Source organism: Lygodium microphyllum, chromosome 22 (assembly GCF_053477565.2).
Source record: "Lygodium microphyllum isolate KBCC chromosome 22, Lygodium_microphyllum_v1.1.10, whole genome shotgun sequence".
Taxonomy (NCBI): Eukaryota; Viridiplantae; Streptophyta; class Polypodiopsida; order Schizaeales; family Lygodiaceae; genus Lygodium; species Lygodium microphyllum.
In genome coordinates, this window is record NC_141156.1 from 40,032,696 (window position 1) to 40,059,977 (window position 27,282).

At 44.3% G+C, this 27,282-nt stretch overlaps 1 protein-coding gene across 4 annotated transcripts in view; it reads right to left on the reverse strand.

Moving 5' to 3' along the window:
- LOC148017057 (rhodanese-like domain protein) overlaps positions 1-21,375 on the reverse strand; it is an 84,471-nt gene extending 63,096 nt beyond the window's left edge. For 3 of the 4 annotated variants that reach the window (XM_087662778.1, XM_087662777.1, XM_087662775.1), the window contains exon 1: positions 21,053-21,375. In XM_087662778.1, coding sequence (XP_087518904.1) covers positions 21,053-21,367 — 315 coding nt within the window. In that variant the 5' untranslated portion in view covers positions 21,368-21,375. The remainder of the gene's footprint in view (positions 1-21,052) is intronic. The other variant, XM_087662776.1, reaches the window with a different exon arrangement.
- Between the last annotated feature and the right edge of the window lie 5,907 nt (positions 21,376-27,282).

Below are 27,282 nucleotides of genomic sequence, written 5' to 3' on the forward strand. Positions count from 1 at the left end.
TCCCTTCTCTCTCGACTCCTGAGTGAGTCTTGACTCTTGAGCCTTCTCCTTTCTCTCGAGCCTTCAATTTTCAACCTTCAATTTTTCCTTCTCTCAACTCTTGAGCCTTCAATTTTCAGCCTGAAATCATAAATGGCTTCATCTTCCCGTCTCGCTCGTCGAGTTGGTGGTCGAGGAAGAAGGTCCGATGATTGGTCATGGTGGGAAGAAGTAAATGTTGACCGCCCTTTGAGAAGTGGAGGATCTCGACCATGGACTTGCAAGCTTTGCCCATACAAGCGAGCTAGAGCAGCAAACAAGGTAATCCATTGAGCCGAGCATTTGTATTTCAAATATTTATTGATTTTAATTTTTCAAAGTTACTTAAATATTAGAATATGAAATACCAATTGCCACTTGTTCCATTTTAATATTTATGCATAATCAGGTCCAAGCTCATCTCCTACATGCATGAGCCAAATTCAAAGATACAGTTTTGTCCGAATGTGACCTTGGAGAAGCAAAGGGAACTTCGTGACCGTGTAGCAGGTCAACAAGCTTATCTTGCATCTAGACCACGGCGTGTTGCAGTTGACCCTACAACTTTTGTGACACCATCCCCATCAGATGTATCTAGAGTAGGGTCAGTATCAGGAAGTGCCACCTCCACATCTACTGCAGGTATTGCAACGGTTATGGCATCAACAGCGCCACATGTTGCACGTAGACAAAGCACACTTGATGCTGGTTGGGATCCCAAGAAGCAAGAAGAGGTGGATACATCAGTGGCACGCTTTTTTTATCATGACCACATTCAATTTCGTGCAGCCAGGTTAGAGTATTTTAAATTGATGTGCAAGAACATTGGTGAGTATGGCCCTTCGTATGTACCTCCATCATCAAAGACCTTACGCACCACTTTGCCCGACAAGGAAAAGCACCTTGTTGAGCAAGCAGCAATAACTAGAAAGAGCATGTGGGCTAAAAATGGAGTTTCCTTGATTGCTGATGGTTGGAGTGATACACACAAGCGATCCATTCATGGTATGGTTGCTTATTCTCGCGGGGAAATGTATTTCATATCTTCACATGATGCATCGGGGACAAGAAAGTCAACACATGTACTTGCAGCAGAGTGGGTTACAGGTGTTGAGCTTATTGGCCCAAAGCATGTTGTGGAATTTGTTGCTGCAGATGGAGAGCCCGCAAATAGGGCAGCAGGTGCTATTATTCAGGGATATTATCCGCATATCACACTTTCATATTGTATGGCTCATTATTTGAACAACCTACTAAAGGATATTGGTAACCTGTCATGGATTGCACCTGTCATAGAGCAAGGAGCTCAAACGGTTAGCTTTGTTTTGAATCACCAGTTTCTTCGCCATCACTTCTCTTTGCGGTCGAAGAAGACACTTTCAAAATACTCTGATACCAAATTTGCATTTAACTTCTTGATGCTAGGCAGGTTAAAAGAATGCAGTGGTGCCTTGAGGCAATTATTTCTTAGTGATGAGTTTACCTCATCAACATTGGCAGATACTCCTACAGGTATCTTATGCTTGGAGAAAGCAAATAACTCCGCTTTTTGGGATGATGTAAATCACATAGATACTATGGTATCACCTATTGTACATTTATTGAGGATTATGGATGCTATGCAACCTTGCATTGGCAAGGTATATGAGGCTATGGATAGGCTGAATGAAAAATTACAGGAGTTGGCACCAAATGAAGAGGCATATGAGAAGATACACCATTTAGTTGTGACGAGGTGGAACTCCTATAGCTCACCCATGCATGCAACTACATTTGTTGTGGATCCTGAGTTCCAGGGCAAGGGTTAGGAGAATGACACTGAGGTTATGGATGCATGGAGACTTATATTGTCTCGTCTAGTGCCTCATCATGGCACTAGACGAAAGATCAGAGATCAGCTTTCATGTTATAGGACCTTTCAGGGTTCTTTTGGTTGTGGGGATGCACAAGAGGATCGCTGTAAGATTGGGGCAGCTTTGTGGTGGGAGGACTATGGTTCGGATGGTCCTGAGTTGCAGCAACTAGCCATCCTTATTTTGAGTCAGTCAGTCAGCTTCTCTTGTTTGGAGCAATTGTGGAGTACATGTGCTCACATTGCTTCAAAGAAGAGGAACCGTCTTGGTGTGGAGAGGGCAAACGATCTAGTATTCGTTAGTGCTAATTTGAGAATGTTATGTAACAGTATGACAACAAAGCCCGATCCATTCACAGAGTGGGAGATGCAGCAAGAAGAGGAGACACATGCTGATGTTGAGGGAGATGCAGCAATTCATGGTACACATGATGATGAGGCTGGCACTTCAAGAGTGGCTAGAGCAGCCTCAGATCATGATCATGATCTTTGATTTAGTTTACTTATCATGAGTCTCATGATACATGACACATTTACATTATATATGATATTATGATCATTGATGACAGTGTGACACTTGGGCTATTGACAGTTGTGCCATGCCGATATTATATTTGTACTTGAGTCTTGCAGTCTTGCAGTTGCCCTTTGGGCTATTTTAGCATGCCGCATTTTGCTTCAGTCTAGAGATTAGACTTTATATTTGTAGACTTTTTTGGGGCAATGAACATGTTCTTTCAAAGATTAGACTTCAATTTCATATTTGTAATCTTTTAAATTTTTTGGCAATGGTACCATAGGCATGTTCTTTTAGCTTAGACTTTAAAGTTTAGTTCATTGTTCATTGTTTTATCATTTTTTGCATATGTATTATGGATTTTATTATTTATAATTGAATAGCTTACCTCTTGAGCCTTGTAAGTTGCAATTCAATTTCTAATGAGTAGTTTTAGAATGATGCATGATATCTTAAAGTTAAAACTTAAATTGATTTGTCCTTGTGGATTATATGCCTTGGTTTTAAGTTTTAACACTCCAAAGTCCACACGGATTATGAGTAAAATATTAATTTTTTTTCATGAATTTTAATTTTTTAAATGCCGTTCCCGTTCCCACGTCCCCGTTCCCTAGGTTTGGCTTTCCCGTCCCTGTCCCCATTCCCCGTTTCATGTTTCTATGGGACAACACCACGTGCACCACCATTGTAGTCAAAAATCCACTCATGATGTGGTGTAACATGAAAAGACGCACTTGAATCAAGTATCCAAGTGTGTATGTCATCCTTAAAATCTACAATCAATGCATATGCACTCAAAGAAAAAGTAAGAAGTACATCATTGTCACTATCATTCTCATGAGTGACTACATTTACTTCTTCTATCTTCACATTGTTCTTCTTTGCACACTGGCTGTCCTTTTTCTCAACCTTGTTATCTTCAGTGTTTTTGTTTTTGCCTCTCTCTTTCTTCAATTGAAAACAGCCCCATTTGTAGTGTCCTTTCTTGCCACAATGATGACACCCCACATTTTTGTCACAGGACTTGCTGTGTGCTCTATTTTCAGAACTTCCCTTTTGCTGAAAATCTGCCCCTAGTGTGCAATGCATTAGAAGACTTGTTTGCCGAATTATTTTGCCTATTGAGTTCTTCCATCAGCAAAGAACTTTCCACATCAAAGTATGACAGCTGAGCATTTGAGTTACTCAAGGCTGTGCTAAAAGTATCCCAACTTTCAAGCAAAGTGCATAGCAAGAAGGCAGCCTTGAACTCGTCATCTTTAGGGAAATCCAAAGCAATCAACTGACTGAAAATGGAGTTGAACCCGTTCAAATGTACAAACATGGCTGTACTTTCCTTCATGAGAAAGTCCATTAACTTTTTCAGCCAATAAACCTTGCTGGCTACACTTTTCTGAGCATGCAATTCAAGTCTTTGCCACATTGCATATGCTGAATTCAGCTTCCAAATCATCCCACTCTTCTTGTTCCATACCTGCTGGTTTTATTCCCTTCGCTTTAATGGGCTTCGCCTGTTTCTTCTGCACCAAGACATTGTAACACTGTTTTTGCCATATTGCAAAATTATGTGTACCCTCAAGCTTCTTGATGTGCAAAAGATTGTTGCTATCACTGTTTCCAACCATAATTTGCAGCACTAAATTGACTCACAAGTCACCAAATGCAAGCCCAAATATCACACAAGTAACCACGGTACACTGAAAGTACCAACCAGCAGTGAAAATCAAAAAATTGCAGAAATTTCAGATCTCGGAATTAGAGAGTGTCTGCTACTGCACTCCACAAGTAATTACAACCACATTTAGAGGCCAAGGCACCAATTACATGTGAAATCCCCAAAATTTGACTGCAATTTCTGCTCCAAAAGCATTCACAGGAAAAACTTGACAATTTGGGGAAATCCGTCCAGATTGCATCAATACATGTACCCAAGTGCATATACCAGGCAATTGTTGCACAAATTGAAGAAATTCTGCAAAAACCACAATTTTCTTGGGTCTGGCGTGCAAAAATTTCAATGAAATTGAAAAAAAATCACTAAAACGTGAAAAGCCCCAAATTTTCTCGAGAAAATTTGCACCAATTTTGCAATTTCCAAGTCAAATTGTCCTGTTTCGCATCATAGAACCCAAATCTGGGAAAAGACCCAATTTTTCGGGTCAAGATTGCACACTGTGCTTGAGCATGCGAACACCTGGTAGTGGGAGAGGAACAAATTTGAAATATTTTAAAAAATGGCAAAGAATTGGCTGATGATTCGTGACCCATGGCCCATCTGGTCACAGTTGACCTGTCACGTCAATTGCAGCTCGTCGCAATCTGGTTATCGCAGCCCATCACCTGTGCAGTCTTGTCATGCCTAACTGCGCCGCCTTCCTGTCGCCCACCTTGTCACATTCTGCCTGGCCCCTACTCACTAAGTCTATCGTTTGCAGAATCCGTGCCCGCTAGTCCGATTGCTTTTGTCAAGCAATCGATTGCTAACTCTGACCTACACCTACTAAGCCTACGCACCCCTGTTCGCTATCTTGAGACGCATGCACTGTTGAACTACGTCTTGCCCACTCTGATACCAGTTTGATGGCAGATGTGCAAGGATCGAGATAGAGTGCAGATCAAATTTAGTACAGAGTTCAGAGTAGAGAGTGAGCAGAAAGAGTGAGAACACGACACTCAAAGTTTTTGGTACAATGATGAGATGTACTACTTTAGGTTTTGATAATATATATAAAGTACGATTAACCTTCTTCCCAACAAAACGCAAAACGCAAAAACTCAAAACTCAAACACAGAGAGAAGAAACTCTAAAGTGAATGAATTTAAGAGTGTACAAAATGCCCAAGGGCAGAGCAATGCAGAGTTGGAGAGTGACATCCACCGAAGATAGATCCCAAGTGCAGTAACCACCAGTCAAAGATGAGAGAGTGCTGAATAATGAAGGGCAGCAAGCTGGGCACCAGAATATAATAGTGGGAGACTGAAATCTAGTAAACGCAGCAGTGTACCACTAGAGAAAGGCTGAAAATTGATCACTCGAGGTAGAGAACTGTCAAGCAATAACAAGAGAGGTGTTTGCTGATATAGACGGCCTGCTGGACAGCAAAAGCGCAGGTACTATAGCAGTTGCCCGATGGGAGAGATGGCAACAACCTGTTGCCTAGCATTGAATGCCGAAAAATTAAGTTGATCAAGTGCTATGATGATGCAATAGATGGAGACCTCCAAACAACAAGGCAATAGCTGAAAACACACTGCCTAGGGCTAGATAGTGATGGGCTACAGTCCGTGATGGTTGGGCAGTAGATGGTAGGTAGCTAATGGCTAAAATTTGCACAGTAGAGTGAGAAACCTACACAAAAGGATAAGGCTGAATGGTGGGTAGTCTGTCTATTTATAGATGTTGAAGGGTGCCCCAAAAAATTAGGGTTTTGGGGGACCACTGAAACTCTCTCAAACTGCATACAAAATTTGTGTTTTTCATTAATTAAGCGTGTTTTGGGACTATTTAAAAATGCTAATCAGTTGTAAAGCGTGTTTTAGCTCAACATCCCCTCTCAGGCCCAAAATTGAGCCTATGATGGAAGCCTGGCAATGTTTACTCCAAGGTGTCCCACCCCAAAGCAGCCAGGGAATCAAACAAAGGGTGCACGTCGTGTTAGCGAGTCATTTCCTAGACAGCAGTGTGCACAACTATACGGCCAGAGTGCCACATCAACAGTACGGACAGCGCAAAAGGAGCCACGTCAGCAAGCACAAGTGCCACGTGGCACAGCAACAGTCGGACAGGATTTTTGATTAGTTGACCAATTTTTTAACATTATTTTATGCAGTCGGCTGCATTTACTACAGCCGACCTGGTGCTGGAAACTATTTTTTTCTTGGCTACTTATAGACAGGGTATGGCACATTCTCAGCTATTCTAATCTAACATCTGACAGAGTTGGTCTACTAAGATTGACAGTGCGCGGGCTGATGGAGATTGAGATTCTCAAGGCACAGACACATACAGATATTTTCTCTGCACGTGTATATTTCTACACTCCTATACAGCATACTACACTGCAAATTTTTTGTGTTTCACTGTCTCCTTTTCTCTCTCTCTCTTCTCTCTGTGTTCACTCTCTCTCAGTCTTTGTCCTACGCTTCCACATTACTGCACTCTGACATGGTATCAAAGAGGTGAAATCGGACTGACTAATTGAAGAACTTACCTGAAGAGGAGATTTCAGCATGACACAAGGCTGTGTTTTCAGCATTCAAGGGCGAGCGGGAGGGCTGCCCATCGGAACAAGGCTGAAGCAAGTGTGGGCATGGGGGAAAAGAGTCGAGCTGGTGAATTTGCTGCAGGTTATTGCTGTTCGAAGGGGAGGAAGGCTGTGTTTTAGGCCTTCCACTACAGATTTTACCTTTTCATCGACTCCAGCAGCTAAAGAAGGTTCGGGAAGCAAAGGAACAAGCCCTAACAGGCTGCGTTTACACAGTCAAAAAGGGCTGATTTTGCGTTTGTGCAAGCATTGCAGGTGAACATGTCTACAGAGACTAATTTGGAGTTCCATGCGATCATGGACAAGAAGGTGCCTGTCCTATCAGCTCTTCCATCAGATCAAAAGCTTAATGGTGACAATTACCACATCTAGCGGGTGATGATGTTGCCATTCTGGAGTCTTATGATTTGGCAAAGCTTGTGATGGAGGAGATTAACAGGCCCTTGGTAAGAGATGAGTCCAAACTCTCTTCCAATGCTCGCGCGGAGTTGACCAAGGCCCAGTCTCATTGGGACAAACTGAATGCCAAGATTCGTTCTTTTCTTTTTGTCTTGTACTACAGTCATGATAGCTCACATTGAGCACTTAACGGCAGCTCGAGAGATATGGCTAGAGCTTGACTAGATGTATAACCAGATGACCCTGATGAAGAGGGTTTCTTTGGAGGTACAAATGCGGACCTTGTCCATGAATAAGTCTTCTTTGCTTCGAGAACACATCAACAAGCTTCGGCAGCTTCAGATGCAGATTCAAAATGCGGGGAAGCCTATTTCCTCCAAAGACATGGCGATCACTTTGTTGTCCCAGTTACCACCATAATTCAATACCTTTTATTCCGCTCTTATTGTATCAGGGCGGGAGTCGACTCTTCGGTGGGAAGAGTTGGTTCCTATGGTCTTGGACCAAGAGGAACAGTTGAAGGGACAAAATGCTTTCAAACCAGAGGCTTTGGTGGGTCAAGCCTCTCAAAAGAAGGGAAAGGACCAAAAGAAGAAGGAGGACAACAAATCCAAGAAGGACAAGGAGAAGGAATCGACTTGCCATATTTGTGGTAAGACCGGTCATTGGAAGAAAGATTGCCCCAACAAAGACAAGAAGGACACCAAGAAGAAGGACACGAAGGATTCTCGAGCGGTGGCTGCACCCTCATCAGCTGCTTTTCTACACTTAGCAGTCATTGAGGACTCTACACCGAAGACTTCTGATGCTGTGATGATAGCTCCCCAAGCTCATGAGTAGATCGTGGACAGTGGTGCCTCACGGCACATGACTCCTCTCGTTGGTGTTGCCCATTTGCGACCTTCGCATAGGCAGATTCTCATTGGAGACAACTCATCTGTGTCTATTGCTGCGTGGGTGAGATGCAGCTGATTCCAGATGGACATAGTGGTACCCACACTTCCAAGGTGTTGCATGTGCTAGGCTTGGAGTATCATTTGCTTTCGATCCATAAGATTTGTTCTCTTGGCCTCTTAGTGGAGTTTAACAGTGATGCTGTTTGAGTCCTTGATCATGGATCGAGGAAGCTTCTCTCTGCAGGGTATGAGGAAAATGGCATCTACAAATTAAAGTCTTCTAGAGCTCTTACCTCTCTTTTTCTTACCTCTCAGACACAGTCCGAGCTATGGCATGCTCGGTTTGGCCACCTGAACTATGAGTACCTTCGGAAGGCGTCACGAGGATCGTTTGTCCGAGGTTTGCCAGACATAGTGGTGAGCCAACAGCCATGTGTCTCCTGCATTCGTGGAAAACTGCATCGGAATGCAATTCCCAACAAAGCTTCGCAGCAGTCTACTTCACCTATGGAGCTTGTATCTATGGATCTTTGTGGCCCGATGAGGACCAAGTCCTTCAAGAAAAGCTTGTACTTCATGTTAATCGTAGATGACTACAGCAAGATGACTTGGGCCTATTTCTTGACATTGAAGTCGAAGGCTTTCTCTCACTTCAAGGATTGGCTTCTCTTCGAGGAGAATCGATCTGGCCGGCGACTGAAGAACCTTGCGTTCCGATAAGAGCAATGAATTTATGTCTAATGAGTTTGCTCGTTTTTGTGCAAATAGAGGCATTCACCAGCAATTTGCTCACACCAACACTCCCCAAAAGAATGGCATTTTGAAGTGGAAGAACAGAAGTGTGATCGAGATGGCACGCACCATGATGGAGCACCAACAGACACCTCAGTTTCTGTGGGCCGAGGCAGTGGCTACCGCAGTTCACATCCTCAATCGATCTCCCACTTCGGCCATTGACAGGATGACACCTTTTGAGGCTTACTTTGGAACTAAGCCAGATGTCTCTTACTTCAGGATCTTTGGGTATGACGCTTATGTGCACACCCCGAAGACGCAACGTGACAAGTTCGAGGTGGCTTCTCGATGACAGGTTTTTGTTGGCTACAACTCCCAGTCCCAAGGTTATCATCTGTTTGATCCCGTCAAGCGGGATGTCTACACGAGCTGAGATGTGCAGTTCGTGGAAGTTCCGGCCACAGAGGAGAGTGAAGAGCACCCCGTCCTTGGAGATCCAGGGGAGAGTTGGGCTCTCGAGACAATTCCTTTGGAGCCAGAGCCTTGTGATGGAGATTCTTCTTCTGATTCAGAGTCTTCCCTTCCACCAGCCACCCCAGTGGAGCTTTTGTCGGTGGATATTCTCGAGTCTTCAGTAGATGGAGAGCGACGGGGAGAGGTTCCACCTCCTCCTCGTTGGGCCCGTGACACACTCCGGGATTCAAGGATTAAGAGGGTCCTTGAGAAGTGGGAACCGCAAGATGGATTGCGGAGGTCACGGAGGAATCAGGCACATTCTACGAGGTTTGTTCTCTCCAACTATTGTTTGATGACCCATGTTATACAAGATCAAGAGCCCACTTTAGTGAAGGAGGCTTTGCAGTCTAACCATTGGCAGAAGTCTATGGAAGCTGAATTGGAGGCTATTGAGAGGAATGGCACTTGGTACCTTGTGCCTCATCCCTCTCACAAGAAGGTGATTAGCATCAACTGGGTCTTCAAGACCAAGTACCTTAGTGATGGCCCAATACAGCGTGAGGTCTACTCTAAACAAGTCTCATTCGTTGGACATTCTAAAAAGATGTGCATTTGGTAGGTCATCAATGATTCCCTCTCTAGCTGCTTCACGTGTGGATATGAGGGATATATAATCTACCATATAGCGTTGTTTGCCTTTGTGTACTACCACAGAGAAGTCAAATTCCAAAAGTAGAAGTAACCACCAAGCAATGCATTCTGTTGGGTAGGGTTTGTTCGCTGGATAGAGCAATGCTTGATGATTGACAAAGAAGGTAAAGGGTGTTGCCAAAAGATCGTGTCTAAATTTCTTTATAGCAAACACCATGGCTAACCCTTCTCTCTCTATTGTGGAATAGTTCATTTCGGTATCAATGAGCTGTGTACTAGCAAAACTCACTAGATAACCAAGATTATACTCACCAGGTTGGCCCAACACTACCCCCACAACAAACTTTGATGCATCAATGTTTTGCCCCCACTGCTCGTATGGCGACTATTCGAGCCGTTCTTGCCTTGGCTGGCCATAGGCGCTGGCCTATCTTTCAGTTGGATGTGAAGTCAGCCTTTCTCAATGGTGACTTGCAGGAGGAGATCTATGTAGAGCAGCCTCCTAGCTTTGGATCCTCGGATGGGAAGGTTTACAGGTTGAAGAAGGCCTTGTATGGTCTCAAGCAAGCTCCGCGTACATGGAACGAGAAGATTAACTCGTTTTTTCAGTCACAGTTGGGATATCGGTGCTCCAAGGCTGATCTACAACTTTATGTGCATACTTCCGAGGTTGGACGTGTGTTGTTTGTGCTGTATGTTGATGATTTGATTCTAACAGGGAATCATGCACTGAAGATCCAAAAGACCAAGACAGCTTTACATCAGACATTCGAGATGATGGATTTGGGGCTTCTTCATTTCTTCTTGGGTCACGAGATTTATAAGTCTTCGAGGGGGATTTTTATCTCTCAGCAGAGATACATTTAGGAGCTCTTGGTGACTTTTGAGATGGGACCATTTCTAATCCTATGGATCCGAACTGAAAGGCCACTTCACACTCAGATTCTCTCCTTGACGGATACTTCCCGCTACCGTCAATTGATTGGATCCTTAATTTGGCTATTCAACACTCGTGTTGATCTTTGTTTTGCTGTGGGTCTTTGGCAGGGTTCATGAGTGAACCCCAACAGGTGTATTGGCAGGCTACCCTGAGGATTCTTTGGTATTTGAGAGGGACCTCTAACTTAGGGATTTCCTATCCAGCAGGTACACATGCTTCAGATCTTGTTCTTGCAAGTTGGAGAGACTCGGATTGGGCTGGCGATGTGGACCACCGGCGGTCTACTATAGGCTACTCTTTTACCTTGGGCACAAGTGTTATCTCTTGGACTAGTAAGAAGCAGCCCACGGTAGCCCTTTCTTCTACTGAGGCGGAGTATCGGGCCACGGAATGGATACATAAAGTGCAACAGGTGAGCCACTAGCAAACCAATCAACCAAGCCTTCAAGATTAGTGAAGGAGATAGGCTACTGAGGCTGTCCGCGTGCCACATATCCAATAGCCATTGGACTAGACTGGCCAGCCAAAGTGGAGGCACTCATAGCAGTTTGTGGTGGTTTTCTAGAAGGAAGACCCTAGGCCTTAGTATAACACTCCTCATACACATGGCCCAATCTCTAACATTGGGTGCAAAACCTATTTTTCTTAGGAATTTGTTACCAAAAGGGTCATGTTTCTTTGATTATGTCAAAGAAAGTGGTGTCACCCTTGTTTTGGATTGCCTTCACATCTTGCGAGTTCTTGTGACTATTGGTTTTTCCTCCCGAAGAAGAGACAACCAATCCTCGCCCCTCTAAATGGATGTGTGGAGGACTTTTTGTAAACTTGATCGTACAACCTTGTGTAATGCAAAAACTGACACTCAAACTCGTAGAAGGTCGGCAATCTAAGTAGTGAGATAATGTGTTGGATTAAATGGAAGCATTTATCGGGCAACTTATTCAAGAAGAACATGACATGATCATCATCTAACTTCATGGAGCCAGTAGTCGCAAACTCGGCTAGTAAACACCGATACTCCGCCAACTTAACTTTTAGATCATCCCTTTCTTTAATGAAAAACTCTTGAAGCCAAAATCGAGATTGATACATTGAATGCAATCTTGTGCCGTGTAGCGGTCAATGAGATGACTCCAACACTCAGACGCGAGGGGAAAATGCTATAACTCAAAGTGGAATTCAAGAAGCAACCCCTGTATTAAGTCAACATTGGCTATGGCATTGCAAGCTCTCCACTAATGGATGTGATCAAGGTAAGCTAATCGAGGGTCCAGCTCAATACCAACGATGAGGTCCCAAAGTCCCTGAGATTCAAGCACTTGTTGTATGAAGTTCGACCAATTGATTAAATCTGACTCATTGAAACGTGTCTTATCCATGAAGGCATCATTCGTCGTTGCAACAGAACTAGTGCTAGAAGATAAAGGTGTATAAGGGGGGTAGGTTGAATAGGGGGATAGAGTGGAGGAGGAGAGTATACTTAGGAAGGAATCCCAAAGTGCCCACCATGCATATGAGAAGTGTGCATAGAGTATCCAAATGTAGGCAAGGGTGAACTGGATATGGGCATGGTAACCGCCTATGGAGCCCATGGTGGAGGGATAGGGACATGAGGAGCAAAGGATGAAAATCCCTGCGTAGGAGTGTGTTAGAGATCAGATCAGATCAGGGCAGCAGGCCAGGTCTGGTGCAGTCGGACTGCCTGCAGTCGGACTGCCACGTGGCAGTCCGACCTGCAGCAGGCAGTCGGCTGCATTTAATGCAGCCGCCTGGCCATTTCTGGCGCCCTCTTTCCCCCGATTTTTCAGCTATTTATACCTGGCACTTTCAGCAGTCTGGTACACTTCTCTGCTCACAGATTACAGACCGGTGACACGCCCAGATTCCGTCTCTGTTCGCAGATTTCAGACAGCAGACAGTGCAGACTGCAGCGGACTTCGAGGTGAACAGCAGGTTGCATCGTCAAGGTGGAGACACGCAGTCCAGCGCACTGCGCCCGTGTATATATCTGCATATCGTTGTATTCAGCATTCTTTATACAGCAGATCTTCATCGTCCACTGTCTCTCTCTCTCTTCTCTCTCTGCGTTCTCTCTCTCACAGTCCTACGCTTCCGCACCGCTGCACTCTGACATGGTATCAGAGCAGTGTTTGAGGGCTGACTAAGCGCAGAATCAACCTGAAGAGGAGTTTCCATCGCGACACAAATTTGCGGTTTTTGCGTTTAAGGGCAGACAGGAGGGCTACGCCTTGGAACAAGGCTGAAACGAGTGTGGGCGCACAGGAAAGGAGTACAAATGGTGGATTTGCTGCTGTTTACTGCTGTTTGACGCGGAGGAAGTTTGAGTTTTCAGCCTACAAGTGCAGGTTTTGCTTTTTCATCGCCTCCGGCGGGTGAAGAAGCTTCAGGACGCATAAGAGCCTTAGCAGGCTGAGTTTTCCCAGTCAAAGGGGGCTGCTTTTGCGTTTGTGAAGGCATTGCAAGTGAAGATGTCGACAGAGATTGACTTGGAGTTCCAGGCGATTATGGGCCGGAAGGTGCCTGTCTTACCGGCTCTTCCTACAGATCAGAAGCTCGACGGCGACAACTACCGCATTTGGCGCGTCATGATGTCGGCCATCCTTGAGTCCTATGATTTGGCGGAGTTGGTACAGGAGGAGATTGACCGGCCCTCGGTAAGAGATGAGTCCAAACTCTCTTCCGATGCTCGTGCGGAGTTGGCCAAGGCCCAGTCTCATTGGGACAAACTGAATGCCAGGATTCGATCCTTTCTCTTTCTATCATGCACTACAGCCGTGATCGTTCACATCGAGCACTTGACGGTGGCTCGGGAGATTTGGCTGGAGCTTGATCAGATGTACAATCGGATGACCCTTATGAAGCGGGTTTCTTTGGAGGTACAGATGCGGACCTTGTCCGTAAATAAGTCTTCTTCGCTGCGGGAGCACATTAACAAGCTAAGGCAGCTTCAGATGCAGGTTCAGAATGCGGGGAAGCCGATTTCCTCCGAAGACATGGCGATCACGCTATTGTCCCAGTTGCCGCCACGATTCGGTACATTTTACTCTGCCCTTATTGCTTCGAGGAGAGAGTCTACTCTTCGGTGGGAAGAGTTGGTTCCTATGGTCTTGGACCAAGAGGAACAGTTAAAGGGACAAAATGCTTCCAAGTCGGAGGCGTTGACAGGTCAAGCCTCTCAGAAGAAGGGGAAGGACCAAAAGAAGAAGAAGGGGGATAACAAGTCCAAGAAGGGCAAGGAGAAGGACAAGGACAAAGATTCCACATGCCATATTTGTGGAAAGACTGGCCATTGAAAGAAGGATTGCCCTGACAAAGACACGAAGGAAACCAAGAAGAAGGACACCAAGGATTCTGGAGTGGTGGCTGCACCATCATCAGCTGCATTTCTTCATCTAGCTGTCATTGAGGACGCTTCACCGAATGCTTCTGATGCTGCGCTGGCGGCTCCCCAGGCTCGAGAGTGGATTGTTGATAGTGGTGCCTCACGGCACATGACTCCATCAGATGGTGTTGCCTAGTTGCGACCGTCGCGTGGGCAGATTCTCATTGGAGATAGCTCTTCAGTTTCTATTGCAGGTCGGGGTAAGATGCAGCTTATTCCCGATGGACGAGGTGGTACCCATACCTCAGAGGTTTTGCATGTACCAGGATTAGGGATCAAGGAAGGTTCTCTCATCCGGATATGAGGAGAACAGCATTTACAAACTGAAGTCTTCCACCGCCCTCTCTACTCTTCTTCTTACCTCTCAGTCCTCACAGTCAGAGTTATGGCATGCTCGGTTTGGTCACCTGAATTATGACTATCTTCGGAGGGCGTCACGTGGACAGCTTATTCGAGGGTTGCCGAATATAGTGGTGAGCCAGCAGCCATGTGTCTCCTGCATTCGAGGGAAGCAGCATAGGGATGTCATTCCCCACACAGCTTTGCGGCGGTCTACTTCACCGATGGAGCTAGTATCTACGAATCTATGTGGCCCTATGAGGAATGAGTCCTTGTGTGGGAGCTCGTACTTCATGTTGATCGTGGATGACTACAGCAGGATGACATGGGCCTACTTTTTGGCATTAAAGTCAGAAGCTTTCTCGCACTTCAAGGATTGGCTTCTCTTTGAGGAGAACCGATCAGGCCGGAAGTTGAAGACCTTGCGATCCGACAAGGGAGGTGAATTTGTTTATAATGAGTTTGCTCGGTTTTGTGCAGATAGAGGAATTCACCAGGAGTTTGCCAATACCAACACTCCTCAAGAAAATGGTATTCTTGAAAGGAAAAACCGTAGTGTGATCGAGATGGCGCGCACCATGATGGAGCACCGACAGACCCCTCAGGTTCTGTGGGCCGAGGCTGTGGCTACTGCAGTTCACATCCTTAATCGATCCCCTACTTCGGCCGTGGAAGGGATGACCCCATTTGAGGCTTATTTTGGGACGAAGCCAGATGTTTCTTACTTTCGGGTCTTTGGGTATGATGCCTATGTTCACATTCCCAAGGCTCACTGTGATAAATTTGAAGCAGCTTCCCGAAAACAGGTATTTGTTGGCTACAGCTCCCAGTCCCAAGGCTATCAACTGTATGATCCCGTCAAGCGGGATGTGTACACTAGCCATGATGTGCGGTTTGTGGAGGTTCCGGCTACTTCAACGGGTGAGAAGCATCCCGTTCTTGGAGATCCAGGGGAGAGTTGGGCTCCTTCTACAATTCCAATGGAGCCCATGCCTTTTGATTATGATTCTGTTTCTGACACAGAGTCTATTGTTCCACCGGACACCTCTGAGGAGTTACCGCCGGTGGATATTCCAGAGTCTTATGCTGATGGAGAACGTCAAGGGGAGGTTCGGCCTCCTCCTCGCTGGGTCCGTGACACACTCCGTGATTCAGGGATCGAGGGGGTTCCTGAGGAGTGGGGACTGCAGGATGGTCCGCGGCGGTCACGGAGGCACCAGGCACATTCTACGGAGCTTAATTGCTCCAACTATTGTTTGATGACCCGTGTTATGCAGGATCGAGAGCCCACCTCCGTGAAAAAGGCTTTACAGTCCGCCCCATGGAAGAAAGCTATGGAAGCTAAGTTGGAGGCTATTGAGAGGAATGGCACTTGGTCACTCGTGCCCCGCCCCCCGAAGAAGAAGGCGATTGGAGTCAAGTGGGTCTTCAAGACCAAATACCTTAGCGATGGTTCTTTGGATAAGCACGAGGCTCGCCTTGTTGCTAAAGGTTTTACACAGCGCCCAGGTATTGACTGTCATGATACTTTTGCCCCCACAGCTCGTATGGCGACCATTAGAGCTGTTCTTGCTTTGGCTGGCCATAGGAGATGGCCTGTTTATCAGTTGGATGTGAAGTCGGCCTTCCTCAATGGTGATTTGAAGGAGGAGATCTATGTTGAGCAGCCTCCTGGCTTTGGATCTTCAGATGGGAAAGTCTACAAGTTGAAAAAGGCCTTGTATGGCCTCAAGCAGGCTCCGTGTGTATGGAACGAGAAGATTGATTCGTTCCTCCAATCTCAGTTGGGATATCAGCGGTCCAAGGCCGATCCGCAGCTGTATGTTCACACTTCCGAGGATGGTTGTGTGCTGTTTATCTTATATTTAGATGATTTGATTGTCACAGGTAATGATGCACAGCAGGTCCAAGAGACGAAGTCAGCTTTACATCGGACGTTCGAGATGACGGATTTGGGTCTACTCCATTTCTTTTTGGGCCATGAGATTTATCAGTCTCAGAGGGGGATCTTTATCTCTCAACAGAGATATGTACAGGAGCTCTTGATGTCTTTTGAGATGGAGGATTGTCGGGCCCTATCTACTCCTATGGATCCGAATTGGAAGGCCACTTCCCATTCAGCTTCTCCTTTGGCGGATGCGTCCCGCTATCGACAGTTGATTGGGTCTTTGATTTGGCTTCTCAACACCAGGGTTGATCTATGTTTTGTTGTTGGGCTCTTGGCAGGGTTCATGAGTGAACCTAAGACGGTGCATTGGCAGGCTGCTCAGAGAATACTTCGGTATTTGAGGGGGACGTCTGATTTAGGGATTCATTACCCCGCAGGGACAGATGGGTCAAATCTTGTACTTGCAGGTTGGAGCGACTCGGATTGGGTCGGTGATGTGGACCACAGGCGGTCTACTACAGGTTACTATTTTACTTTGGGTGCAAGTATTATTTCATGGAGTAGCAAGAAGCAGCCCACGGTAGCCCTTTCGTCTACTGAGGCGGAGTATCGGGCCGCGTCTTCCACCACATGCGAGGTTGTGTGGCTTCGGAGATTATTGGAGAAGCTTGGGTGCCCCCAGACTCGTCCTACATTGCTGCGATGTGACATTGAGAGTTGCATTGCCTTGGCAAGGAACCCTGTTTTTCATGCCCGGACGAAGCACATTGAGATCCAGTACCACTTCATCCGAGAAAAGCTTCTGGATGAGACCATCACTATGGAGTATTGCAAGACGGAGGACAATCTTGCGGATTTGTTTACAAAGGCGCTTCCTCAGACTCTACTTCGGCGACATTCCAGATCCCTCAAGCTTCTGCCCTGCCCAAGCTCTGAGAGGGGGTGTTGGAGATCAGATCAGATCAGGGCAGCAGGCCAGGTCTGGTGCAGTCGGACTGCCACGTGGTAGTCCGACCTGCAGCAGACAGTCGGCTGCATTTAATGCAGCCGCCTGGCCATTTATGGCGCCCTCTTTCCCCCGGTTTTTCAGCTATTTATACCTGGCACTTTCAGCAGTCTGGTACACTTCTCTGCTCGCAGATTACAGACCGGTGACACGCGCAGATTTCGTCTCTGTTCGCAGATTTCAGACAGCAGACAATGCAGACTGCAGCGGACTTCGAGGTGAACAACAGGTTGCATCGTCGAGGTGGAGACACGCAGTCCAACACACTGCGCCCGTGTATATATCTGCATATCGTTGTATTCAGCATTCTTTATACAGCAAATCTTCATCGTCCACTGTCTCTTTCTCTCTCTTCTCTCTCTGCGTTCTCTCTCTCTCAGTCCTACGCTTCCGCACCGCTGCACTCTGACAGAGTGGCCCAAGGAATGTGTGATGACAATCCATAAGCAGAGGATGGATGGCCTTGCATCTGAAAGGTCGTATGGGGGGTTTATGAGTGTCCAGGGTAGTGAGGGGAATGCCCATTACAACTGTCCCAAAGTGAAAGGATGTAGTAAGGGTGGCATTCCCCCTAACAATGCGCCAAGAGATGGAGAAAATGGAGGGTAGGTAGATGGTAGGATGGAGAAAGAGAAAGTGTTAGGAGCAGAGATGGAAAACCCAACCCATAGTGTGCTTTGAGTGAAAGTGGAATATAATCCAAGATTTTGAAATGAAGATGTGAGTAGATCAAAATGTGGAGAAGATAGTGATGGGATGGGAGGAAGTTGAGAAGTGTGGTTTGCTTACTCAAATGAAACAGATGGTAGAAATGTATCTGATGAAGGTTATTTGCTTTGAGAGCCTCCTCTATTAAAGTTAACATACTCAACATTATCCGAATCCTACACAACAAAAGAAAAAACAAGAGAGGGTTTTGGCTCATACAATTCAAAAGGATTATACGAACTAAACACAATACCTAGTGGAAATAAAGAAGATGGATCAACAAATGTGCCGAATGTCATAATCTCTCCAAGATCAAAGAGATGGCCAGTCTCACCAATCGGTTCAAACGGAGTAGTAGCACTCGTTGGAGAAGTATAAACCGAGCTATATGTGATGGGCAAGTACTCCTCAAACTGTTCATCTCTAAGATGACAAAAACGAGAAGAAGAATATGGTAAAGGTGAAGATGTGTCTACCTCTTCCTTGAGACCATAATGTCTTCTCATAACCTCTAATGATGGTAAAGGTGAAGGTGTGTCTACCTCCTCCTCGAGACCATCATGCCTTCTCACAACCTCTAACGATGGAAAAACCTGATAGGACGTCATAGGATCCAAAGAGAAAGGTGCTTCAGACATTATAAGTCAGAATCGAGTCGCATATGAGTCTCGCACAAAGACTACATGATACTCTTTAAAAGAGCCCCGGCTCTGATACCATGTGAAGATATGCTAGGGTTTGCACTAAGGAAACACAACATGTGCAACCAAGGCTGAAACACAAAGACTCAGATAGAGATAAGCAAAACTCAAACCCTAAACACAAAACGCAAAACACAAAAACTCAAAACTCCAACACAAAGGACAAACACAAAGAGAAAAAACTCTGAAGTGAACGAATGCTATAAATGAATGTAAAAGTGTACAGAATGCCCAAGGATAGAGCAATGCAGAGTCGGAGAGTAACATCCACCGAAGACAGATCCCAAGTGCAGTAACCACCAGTCCAAGATGAGAGAGTGCTAAATAATGAAGGGCAATAGGCTGATCACCAGAATACAACATTCAAAGGCTGAAATCTAGTAAACATAATACCAGAGGAAGGCTGAAAACTAATCACTTAAGGCAGAGAATTGTCAAGCGACAATAAGAGAGGTATTTGCTAAATGTAGACAGCCTACTGGATAGCAAAAACACGGGTATTGCAACAGTCGCCTAGTGAGAGAGATGACAACAACCTATTGCATAGCACCAAATGTTGAAAACGCAAACTTATCAAGTGCTATGATGACACAACTGATGGAGACCTCCAAACAACAAGGCAATGGCTGAAAACAAGCCATCTAGGACTGGATAGAGATGAGCTCCAGTTGGTGATGGCTAGACAGCAGATTGTAAGTGGCTAATGGCTTTTATCATAACCTACATTTATATCAGAAGATCAAGCATGGTAGATAAAAGATGCCAGGTTTGTTGCTACCCTTGCCTATTCCAAACAAGCCTTGATAGAGCATTGCTATGGATATCATTTTTAAGCTTTCCAAGACACCTATAGGGAATCATGGGATATGGAATATCATTTGCAGATTTAGCAAACAGATCCATCTCATTGCGGTAAGAAAGAAGATAAAGACTGATCATATGGCAAGTTTATTATTGTAGCATTTCTTCAAGTATCATGGTATGCCAAATCCAATCATTAGTGATCGAGATTCCTAAATGACACTTTATTTTAGAAGGGTTGTTTAAGAATATGGGACCACACTGAAATTCTCATTATCCTTCCATTTGTAAACAGATGGTCAGTCCAAAGAAATTCCATAGTATTGGATCTTTTGAGATGCTATGTATCAAACCATAAGATACAACGAAGTAGTACTTGCCATTGGGTGGTTGAGTTTGCATACAACAATATGGTGTATAGTTCCACCTCGTAAAGTTCCATTTGAGGTTGTTGAAGTTGGAAAGAATGTGCCACCTATTTTGCACACTAAAGATAAGATCTTTGAGGCTGATCGGTATGTGGAAAGCTTGGATACAGCCTATACAAAGATAAAGTATACACTTCACAAATCACAAAAAAAGCAAAAGAATGCAACTGATCGCCGTAAACATGCTTTGTAATTTGCAAAGAGTGATTATGTATTTCTACATTTTGAAAAGGCAAGACTAAAAAAAGTAAAAGGAAGAGAGAGATTATATCCAAAGTTTAAGTATGACATACTAAGGGTCCTTCTAAGTATTGGAGAAGATGAGCGATGCTCCTTATTGACTAAAATTATCTCTACATTAGTGGATACATAATGTCTTTCATGTCAATTTATTGAGATCTTATTACTCAAGCAAATTTTGGCAAATAAGGAACGAAAGGTCAGAGATAAAGCTTTCAAAAGATATTTGATGAAGTTTCAAAACTGTTCACCAATGGATGCAAAGTGAATGGAAGGGTATGACTTGGCAGACCATCCTCAATTGGTGCAACTTTACCTAGATGCTTTTTAGTTAGAGCCAACTTTGCTTCGGGCTCAGTCAGGTTCAATAAAGCAAGGGTCCAGAGCAATGCCTAATGCTCAAGGGGAAGGTAGCACTTTCACTCCGCCAATATGGACAACTCAAGAGAGAGGTCGCACTTTCACTCCGCCAATATGGACAGTTCTCGTATGTAGTGGTACTATGCTCACAGCATGTCTTCCTTGAGGTCACCACTCCATTTACTAGTCAGTGTGAGATATATGCAGATGGATATGGATGGGTGGTTCTCGTATGTAGTGGTACTATGGTGACAGGTCGTCTGCCTTAAGGTCACTACTCCATTTACTAGTCACTGTGAGATATATATGCAGATGGATATGGATGTTTGTGGCTATGCAACTATACATTTGCATCATTTATATTCCAGTAATGTGCTTTGACACACTAATGATCTAGTAATAGACATAATTTGAAACGAAGCGAATGAAAAGAGGAATTTTTACCATACCGTAACATTGACGCCACCAGGAGCTACACGAATTCTGCCGACGATGGACAGTCGGGAGCAGAGAGAGGTGAACCAGTCTTCAAGAAGGTGCGGATCCTCGATCTCCACGAAGCGGTAATATAGCAGCACACCATAAGACAGAGATGCCATAACGCCGGTCTGGACATCACTCGCCATTTCTCTCGCTCTTTTCTTTCTCTCCCGTCCTCCCCCACCAGCATAGCCTACGTAGGTAAAGACGCGACACTTAGCCCGCTTGAGACTCGTCTGGACGCTTTTAACGTCACAGGACCGTTGAGCCGACGTGTTACACATGAAAAATAAGAAAAATGTTCCCCATGGCTAGGGTAATAGGGCCAATAGATTGGCACCTGGTGCCATGGAAATGGCCCTTCAATGGATCTCATGGGTCCTTTTGGGTGCTGAACTTGGGCTAGGTGGAGAAAAACTTTGGGACCCATCCTAATTTATAAATACAAAAAAAAAAATAGCAAAAATAGTATGCACTTTTTCACACCTTGTTTTAGGGCATTGGAGCACATGTTGCATGCCACTGTGGCACTCATCCACCGCCATTCCTGTGCTAGTGGAGTGGCACTTCTGTGCCACTCACATGGCAGACATCTTGCTCCCTCCTACCACTCATGTGTCATTGGAGTGGCACTTCTCCCTCTTGCACTTGTATGTGAAGAATATCCTCGACAAGAATGTTGTTGCCTCGCTATCATGATGGCATTCTCGAACTCCAACTATAGCCTCGCCATTGTTAGCCATTCCTCCCTAGAGGAAATCGTGTAGGGATTCGAAACAAGAAGGGCGTGAATTATGGGGTATAGCAAACGACAATGATTCTTCAAGCAAACATGTGTTTTACACTGGTCATCCTTGCAAGCCTCTCACAAGTACTCCACTAGAAGATTACACCAGTCAAATGCGTGAAGCTGTCACAGTGAATCTGTTTCACATGTCCCTTTCTTGCAATGGTGTGGATAGGCAAACGTGCTTGATGAAGGTAAGTGTGCTCATCACCACATTGTTATGATGCACCATGTCACACCAATAGCAAAGCATCTCATACAAATGTACAGCGATTGCAATGCTTGTGAGGATGCACTGCTGGTGTTTGTTGGTTTGCATTGCATGAATACATTTTCATGAAATCTAATCATCAAGCACTGCCCACGAATGAAGCAGGAGGAGGACACCTCAAAACTCTACGATTGGATACTACAAGAGGGAGTTTGCTATTTTATGGACTACTATCACCAATAACATACCATGTTTTACAGCTAGCGATGTATCAAATTATGGTTGTGACAACACAGGGTAAGAAGAAAAGAGGGGAAAAGGGGCAAGGGAAATGAAGCTCATAACATCATTTCATGGACTGCTAGTGCCTGTATCGACCATGTTGCCTTACTGACAGGAATGTTGCAGCTTGGAGTGCTATGATTGCACTGCACTCCAAGTATGGGCAGGGAAACATAGCATTTGATATGTTTAACCAAATGCAAGGAGAACAATTTATGCCTAATGAGATTACATACATAGGAATTATTGCTACTTCTTGTGCATATCCATCGATGCTTTTCTATGGACATGGTATGAAGAAATGATGCCTCTCTTGGAGACCAAAGTGCCCCCACCCTAGCTCTAGAAGGATCAACATAAATAACTAGCTCTCCAGAGCCGATGTTTTAAGGCCATAAGTGGGCCAAGTGTATTATCGCACCCTATCTAGAGTGCTACAATGAGTAGTCCTTCCAAGGGAGCAACCGACAGTTTTAGAGGAAGCTTACCAAGGGATTCTTGGTTGGCCACGTTGTTGCAAAGGTGACAATCAGCAAAATCTAGCATGTTTATGCCTTTCTTCCACTGTACAGTTGTTGCCTTGCTTTCTTGTATTGGATCCTCAAAACACTAAATGATCTTGACAGCACTTTTTTTCCTACATGTAAAAATAAGCATGCATTGTCTTGGAGAGCACGAGAGCCCTCGCTTTGGACATTACAATTCCTTGCACTATCTACGCACAATATGCAAGCCTCTAATCATCCACAAGGATGTCAAAGCATCAAATATCCTTCTCTCCAATGGCAAAAACCCTAAGATATAGTATAAATGCTAGTATAGTTAATCAATCAAAAGATGTAGGTAACTTACACCAAAGCATTGCATAGAGAAAGTAGTAGATCCTAAGTTGAAGGGTCTCTACTCACAAAAGGGTATGCGAAGGATGTTAGGCATTGCTACTCTATGCATACATCCTTTTGCCTTTAAGAGGCCGTCCATTGGCAAGGTCATCTTTTTAAGTCCAAGTTCCATTGCTATGTAGCTCATGGACAACATAGATTGCACTCATTGCCTGAAAATGGACTACATTATTCGTACATATGTCAGGAGTTGGTTTCATGTATCAGTCTTTTCATAGATTATCACGAGGACATGCTTTTCTTGGTAGAGGTAATCTATTTTGTATAGATTAGGTACTAGTGGGTCTATGCTCAGATGGAACAATGGCCAATAGGTAAGTTTTGCTCCTTGTGCACTATGCTCATATGTTGGTGCACTCACTCCAGCATGCTCCAAGTATAGCCTTCAATGTTCTACTATATCATTTGAGAGCATTGGAATGGACTCACTTGTGCAAGCTTCTCAAGCTCATGATGGTTCAAATTGGGGAGGTATAATGTAGGGTCAAATTTCACTTTTACTTTTTAGGACCACTATGTATTGGTCCTCTAAATACTCAACTTGTACCTACAATTGGAATCTGTATGATCAAGTCTATGTACTTAATGCTAATATATGCTTTACTCAAGTTGTACTGTTCATGAAATTTTCCATATTTTTTGAAACAAATCTAGACCACAGATTTTGACCAAGGACATTCATGCACAAGCAAGTAGTTAATAGCCACCTACAACTGCTTCATATTATGTAGTAGATTGGAAGCTAACAAATTACAGTAAAGCTAGTATACCAATAGGCCAATCTTGCATCAATACCATGTAAAAAATTTGGCATTCCTACTAATATCTACGATGCAACTAGTACACAAAACCATGCTATTGCCTAGGGAATGGGCTAACCCTCTTTCAAAACCTAGTTGGTAGGCATGCTATTTGGGCATTTCTCCTTGCCTTTTTTGCCTCATTGCATAGAGCCGTGTTGCCCTCTTCAATCGAGCAACCTTCATAGGAACATGTAGGGGCTACAAGTATACACTCTCTACCATTAGTCCTTCCCACAAGACCCCCTCATGTGCCTTTCTGACTCTATGTGTTGTGCCTCCCACCACTTCCTTTCTTCCCTTTCTTGCTTTTCATTTTCTCGTTGCCTTCTCCTAGCTTCAGTAGCAACCATCTTTGCTTGCTTGTTTTGTTGCCACTCAATTTGTATTTCCTCCTTTGCCTCTCTGATTCCTGCTTCTTGGCATTCTTGGCCTTCAGAGATTCAACATATCAATTAGATGTGCGTATAAGCGAGTGGGAGTAGTTTATAAAAGCCTCCCCATTGACCTAGTTGATAGTGACATCCGCGCTTGGCACTTGTAGAAACTCAAGTAGATTGGGTGTTGTACTTGAGGTAGGATCAGAGTTGTATTCGATGTCAATGGAGGAGAAATTTCTGGGTTATGGCCAGTTATAGCCATGCTTAAAAGTAGCTCAGTAGCACCTCCCTCTAATTCCTCAATCATGGGGATGCTAGGCACTTGACTACAATCAAGAGGATCTTGTATTGTTGTATCCTCCTCTACGTTTTGTGTCTCCAAATCTACTACCACCTCATGCACATCCATGTTGTTGCACATCATCTCCCCGTACTACAATATGTCATGATTTAAAGGCCATATTCCAATAGCATGAAATCCGGCTTTTATGTTGGACTTGGTGCATGCAACTAATAGCGCCCTTGAGGCAACACCAACAAGCTCTCCCTTCAATGCTTGAGTAGAGTATATTTGCAATTGCTGTAAATTTCTCTCTTTCGTGAAATAGGATTTGAAGGGTTTGAAGACTAAAACATCTAAAGGGTGAAGCTTGTGAGATGTGTGAGAGCTGGAAGAGTGACAATATCTATGCCAACATCTTTTTCCTTTTGCATAACTTCAAGGCTCATGCGGTTGCCATGTCCATCCATAATTGGGAAATGTCAAGATGAAGGAGAGGGTAGTGTCGTGACAACTTGCTAGAAAGGCTCCAACCATGCCTCAAACAATTGCCCCATGATCCATGCTTTGTTTTGTATAGACATTATAGCCCCTTCTTGACACCCTAATAAATAATTTTGCATAGCTTTCTTGCCTTTGAAGATGTACTACCTAGGCAAAGCATATCCAATAGCATTTACAAAACACTGGATAGTCAACCACTCCCTATTATTAAGTGTCATGCCATATACATTTTTGGATCCTTTCCTAGCTAAGACATGCATACCTCTATCCTTACTTCCTTGCACTCCAATCTCATCAACATTATAAATATTTTGAGAAGGATAGTTATGTTGATTATACAAAATGGCCAAGTTATCATGGAAGGTTTTTACCACTTTGGCCATACACTAATGTCTCGAGACCTATCAAGACTCTCACATACACGAATTTGATCTCCTGATGTTGTTAATGAAAATAATCCACCATCTTTTCTCTGATATCCCATTAGTGAAAGGGTTGGGGCAAGATCTCTACTACCTTCAACTTTAAGCAATCTATGGACACCTCATGACTAGCGGTTTGCATGCCAAAGGTTTTACCACCATCAATCTAGTTTTCCAATGATGTCAAGCTCATTCCAAATTGCCTACTACATTCTCTAATTGGCATACCTTCTTTATTATGAGCTACAATTGCCTTCATCAAAATGTCTTCAGTCCATTTTGGCCTCAGTCGGCCTTGGTCCCTTCTTGGCACTACATTTAGACCAACACTTGCTTGGATGGGGCAAAGGGTTGGGTGGAGGCAAAGAAGGCTCATGGCTTGATTGGGCGTGTTGAGGCAAAGAAGCCCCTTTGCTAGGCTAAGATAGAACATGAGCTTGTTTAGGACGCGCTCTCTTGTAGTGTGAATGAGTAGTTTTGGGAGGAGGAACATTTGAATGATTTTGAGGTGTGCTTACAACCTTCCTTGATCACCTTCGTAAGTTTGTGCTCTTGCTAGGCATGATGGGAGAATGATTAGAGTAAGAATGTGTTAACAAACACAATTGGTCAAAACGTGTTCACAAACATAATTGGAAAGTGCTAAGAGACACAATTGGAAAGAAGAGTAGCTGCAAACTATAATAGCAAGAACACAAAGAAGGGAAGTCAATGTTGTTAAAAAATTTATATTAAGTCCCTCTCATTTAGTCAATACCTTAATCAAGTAAAAATGCATAATCACAACATCAGACTTTCTTCTTCAGTTGTTGTTCCGAGGGTGGAAGTTTGGGAACCTCAACTCCCTCAGCTTTGGGAAGCTTGGGGAGCCTAGTTTTGGGTGATGGAAGGGGCAACCTGCAATTTGGGAATTGGTGGTGGTCTAGGGCATTGAATTGTAGAGTTCTAATATTTGAATTCAAAAAAGCATATATTATTTTATGATTACATGAAGTAAATGTAGGTCATATCTATAGTAGTAGGTCATGGTTGAGGAAGTGGGACTATGTGGCTGGGCTTTTTGATGTGGAGGGTCGTGAAGAGGAGCACGCCATCTAGTTATATGCAACAATAGAGTAGAGGACAAGAAGAAGAGCACTTTTTGTTGGTCGAGAGAGATTGAATGTTCTGGAGTCTTGTAAAGTCGATGGTCCTTGCAGGAAAAGGAAGATTGGACACGCTCCTCTAAAATGAGTCGAACTGCAAGCTTAAAGGTGCCCAGTTGCACCCTATTTGTTATTGCTTTTTGGGAGCCACTTACTTTTTGGCCCGCGTACCCTATCTTGCCCAATATTTGTCTGTTCCCACTCCATAAGACAAAGTTTTGAACCAATAATGTGTGGTATGGTAGGCACATATTCTTCTAAGACACTAATAGCCCTTTGATATTTGGATAACTCTTTTTTTTTTTTAAGGAGACATCAAACCGGTTTGGATGGCTTTAAAACTAGCCTTAGGCAAGTTTCACATGTGTGCCATACAACTTTGGGTCACAGGAGAACATGCTGATCTGGCCCAAATATAGAGTATGTGTTGGGAGTAAAGGTGCCTCTGCCTAGCCGCATGTGTATTACTATACTGACAATACCCGC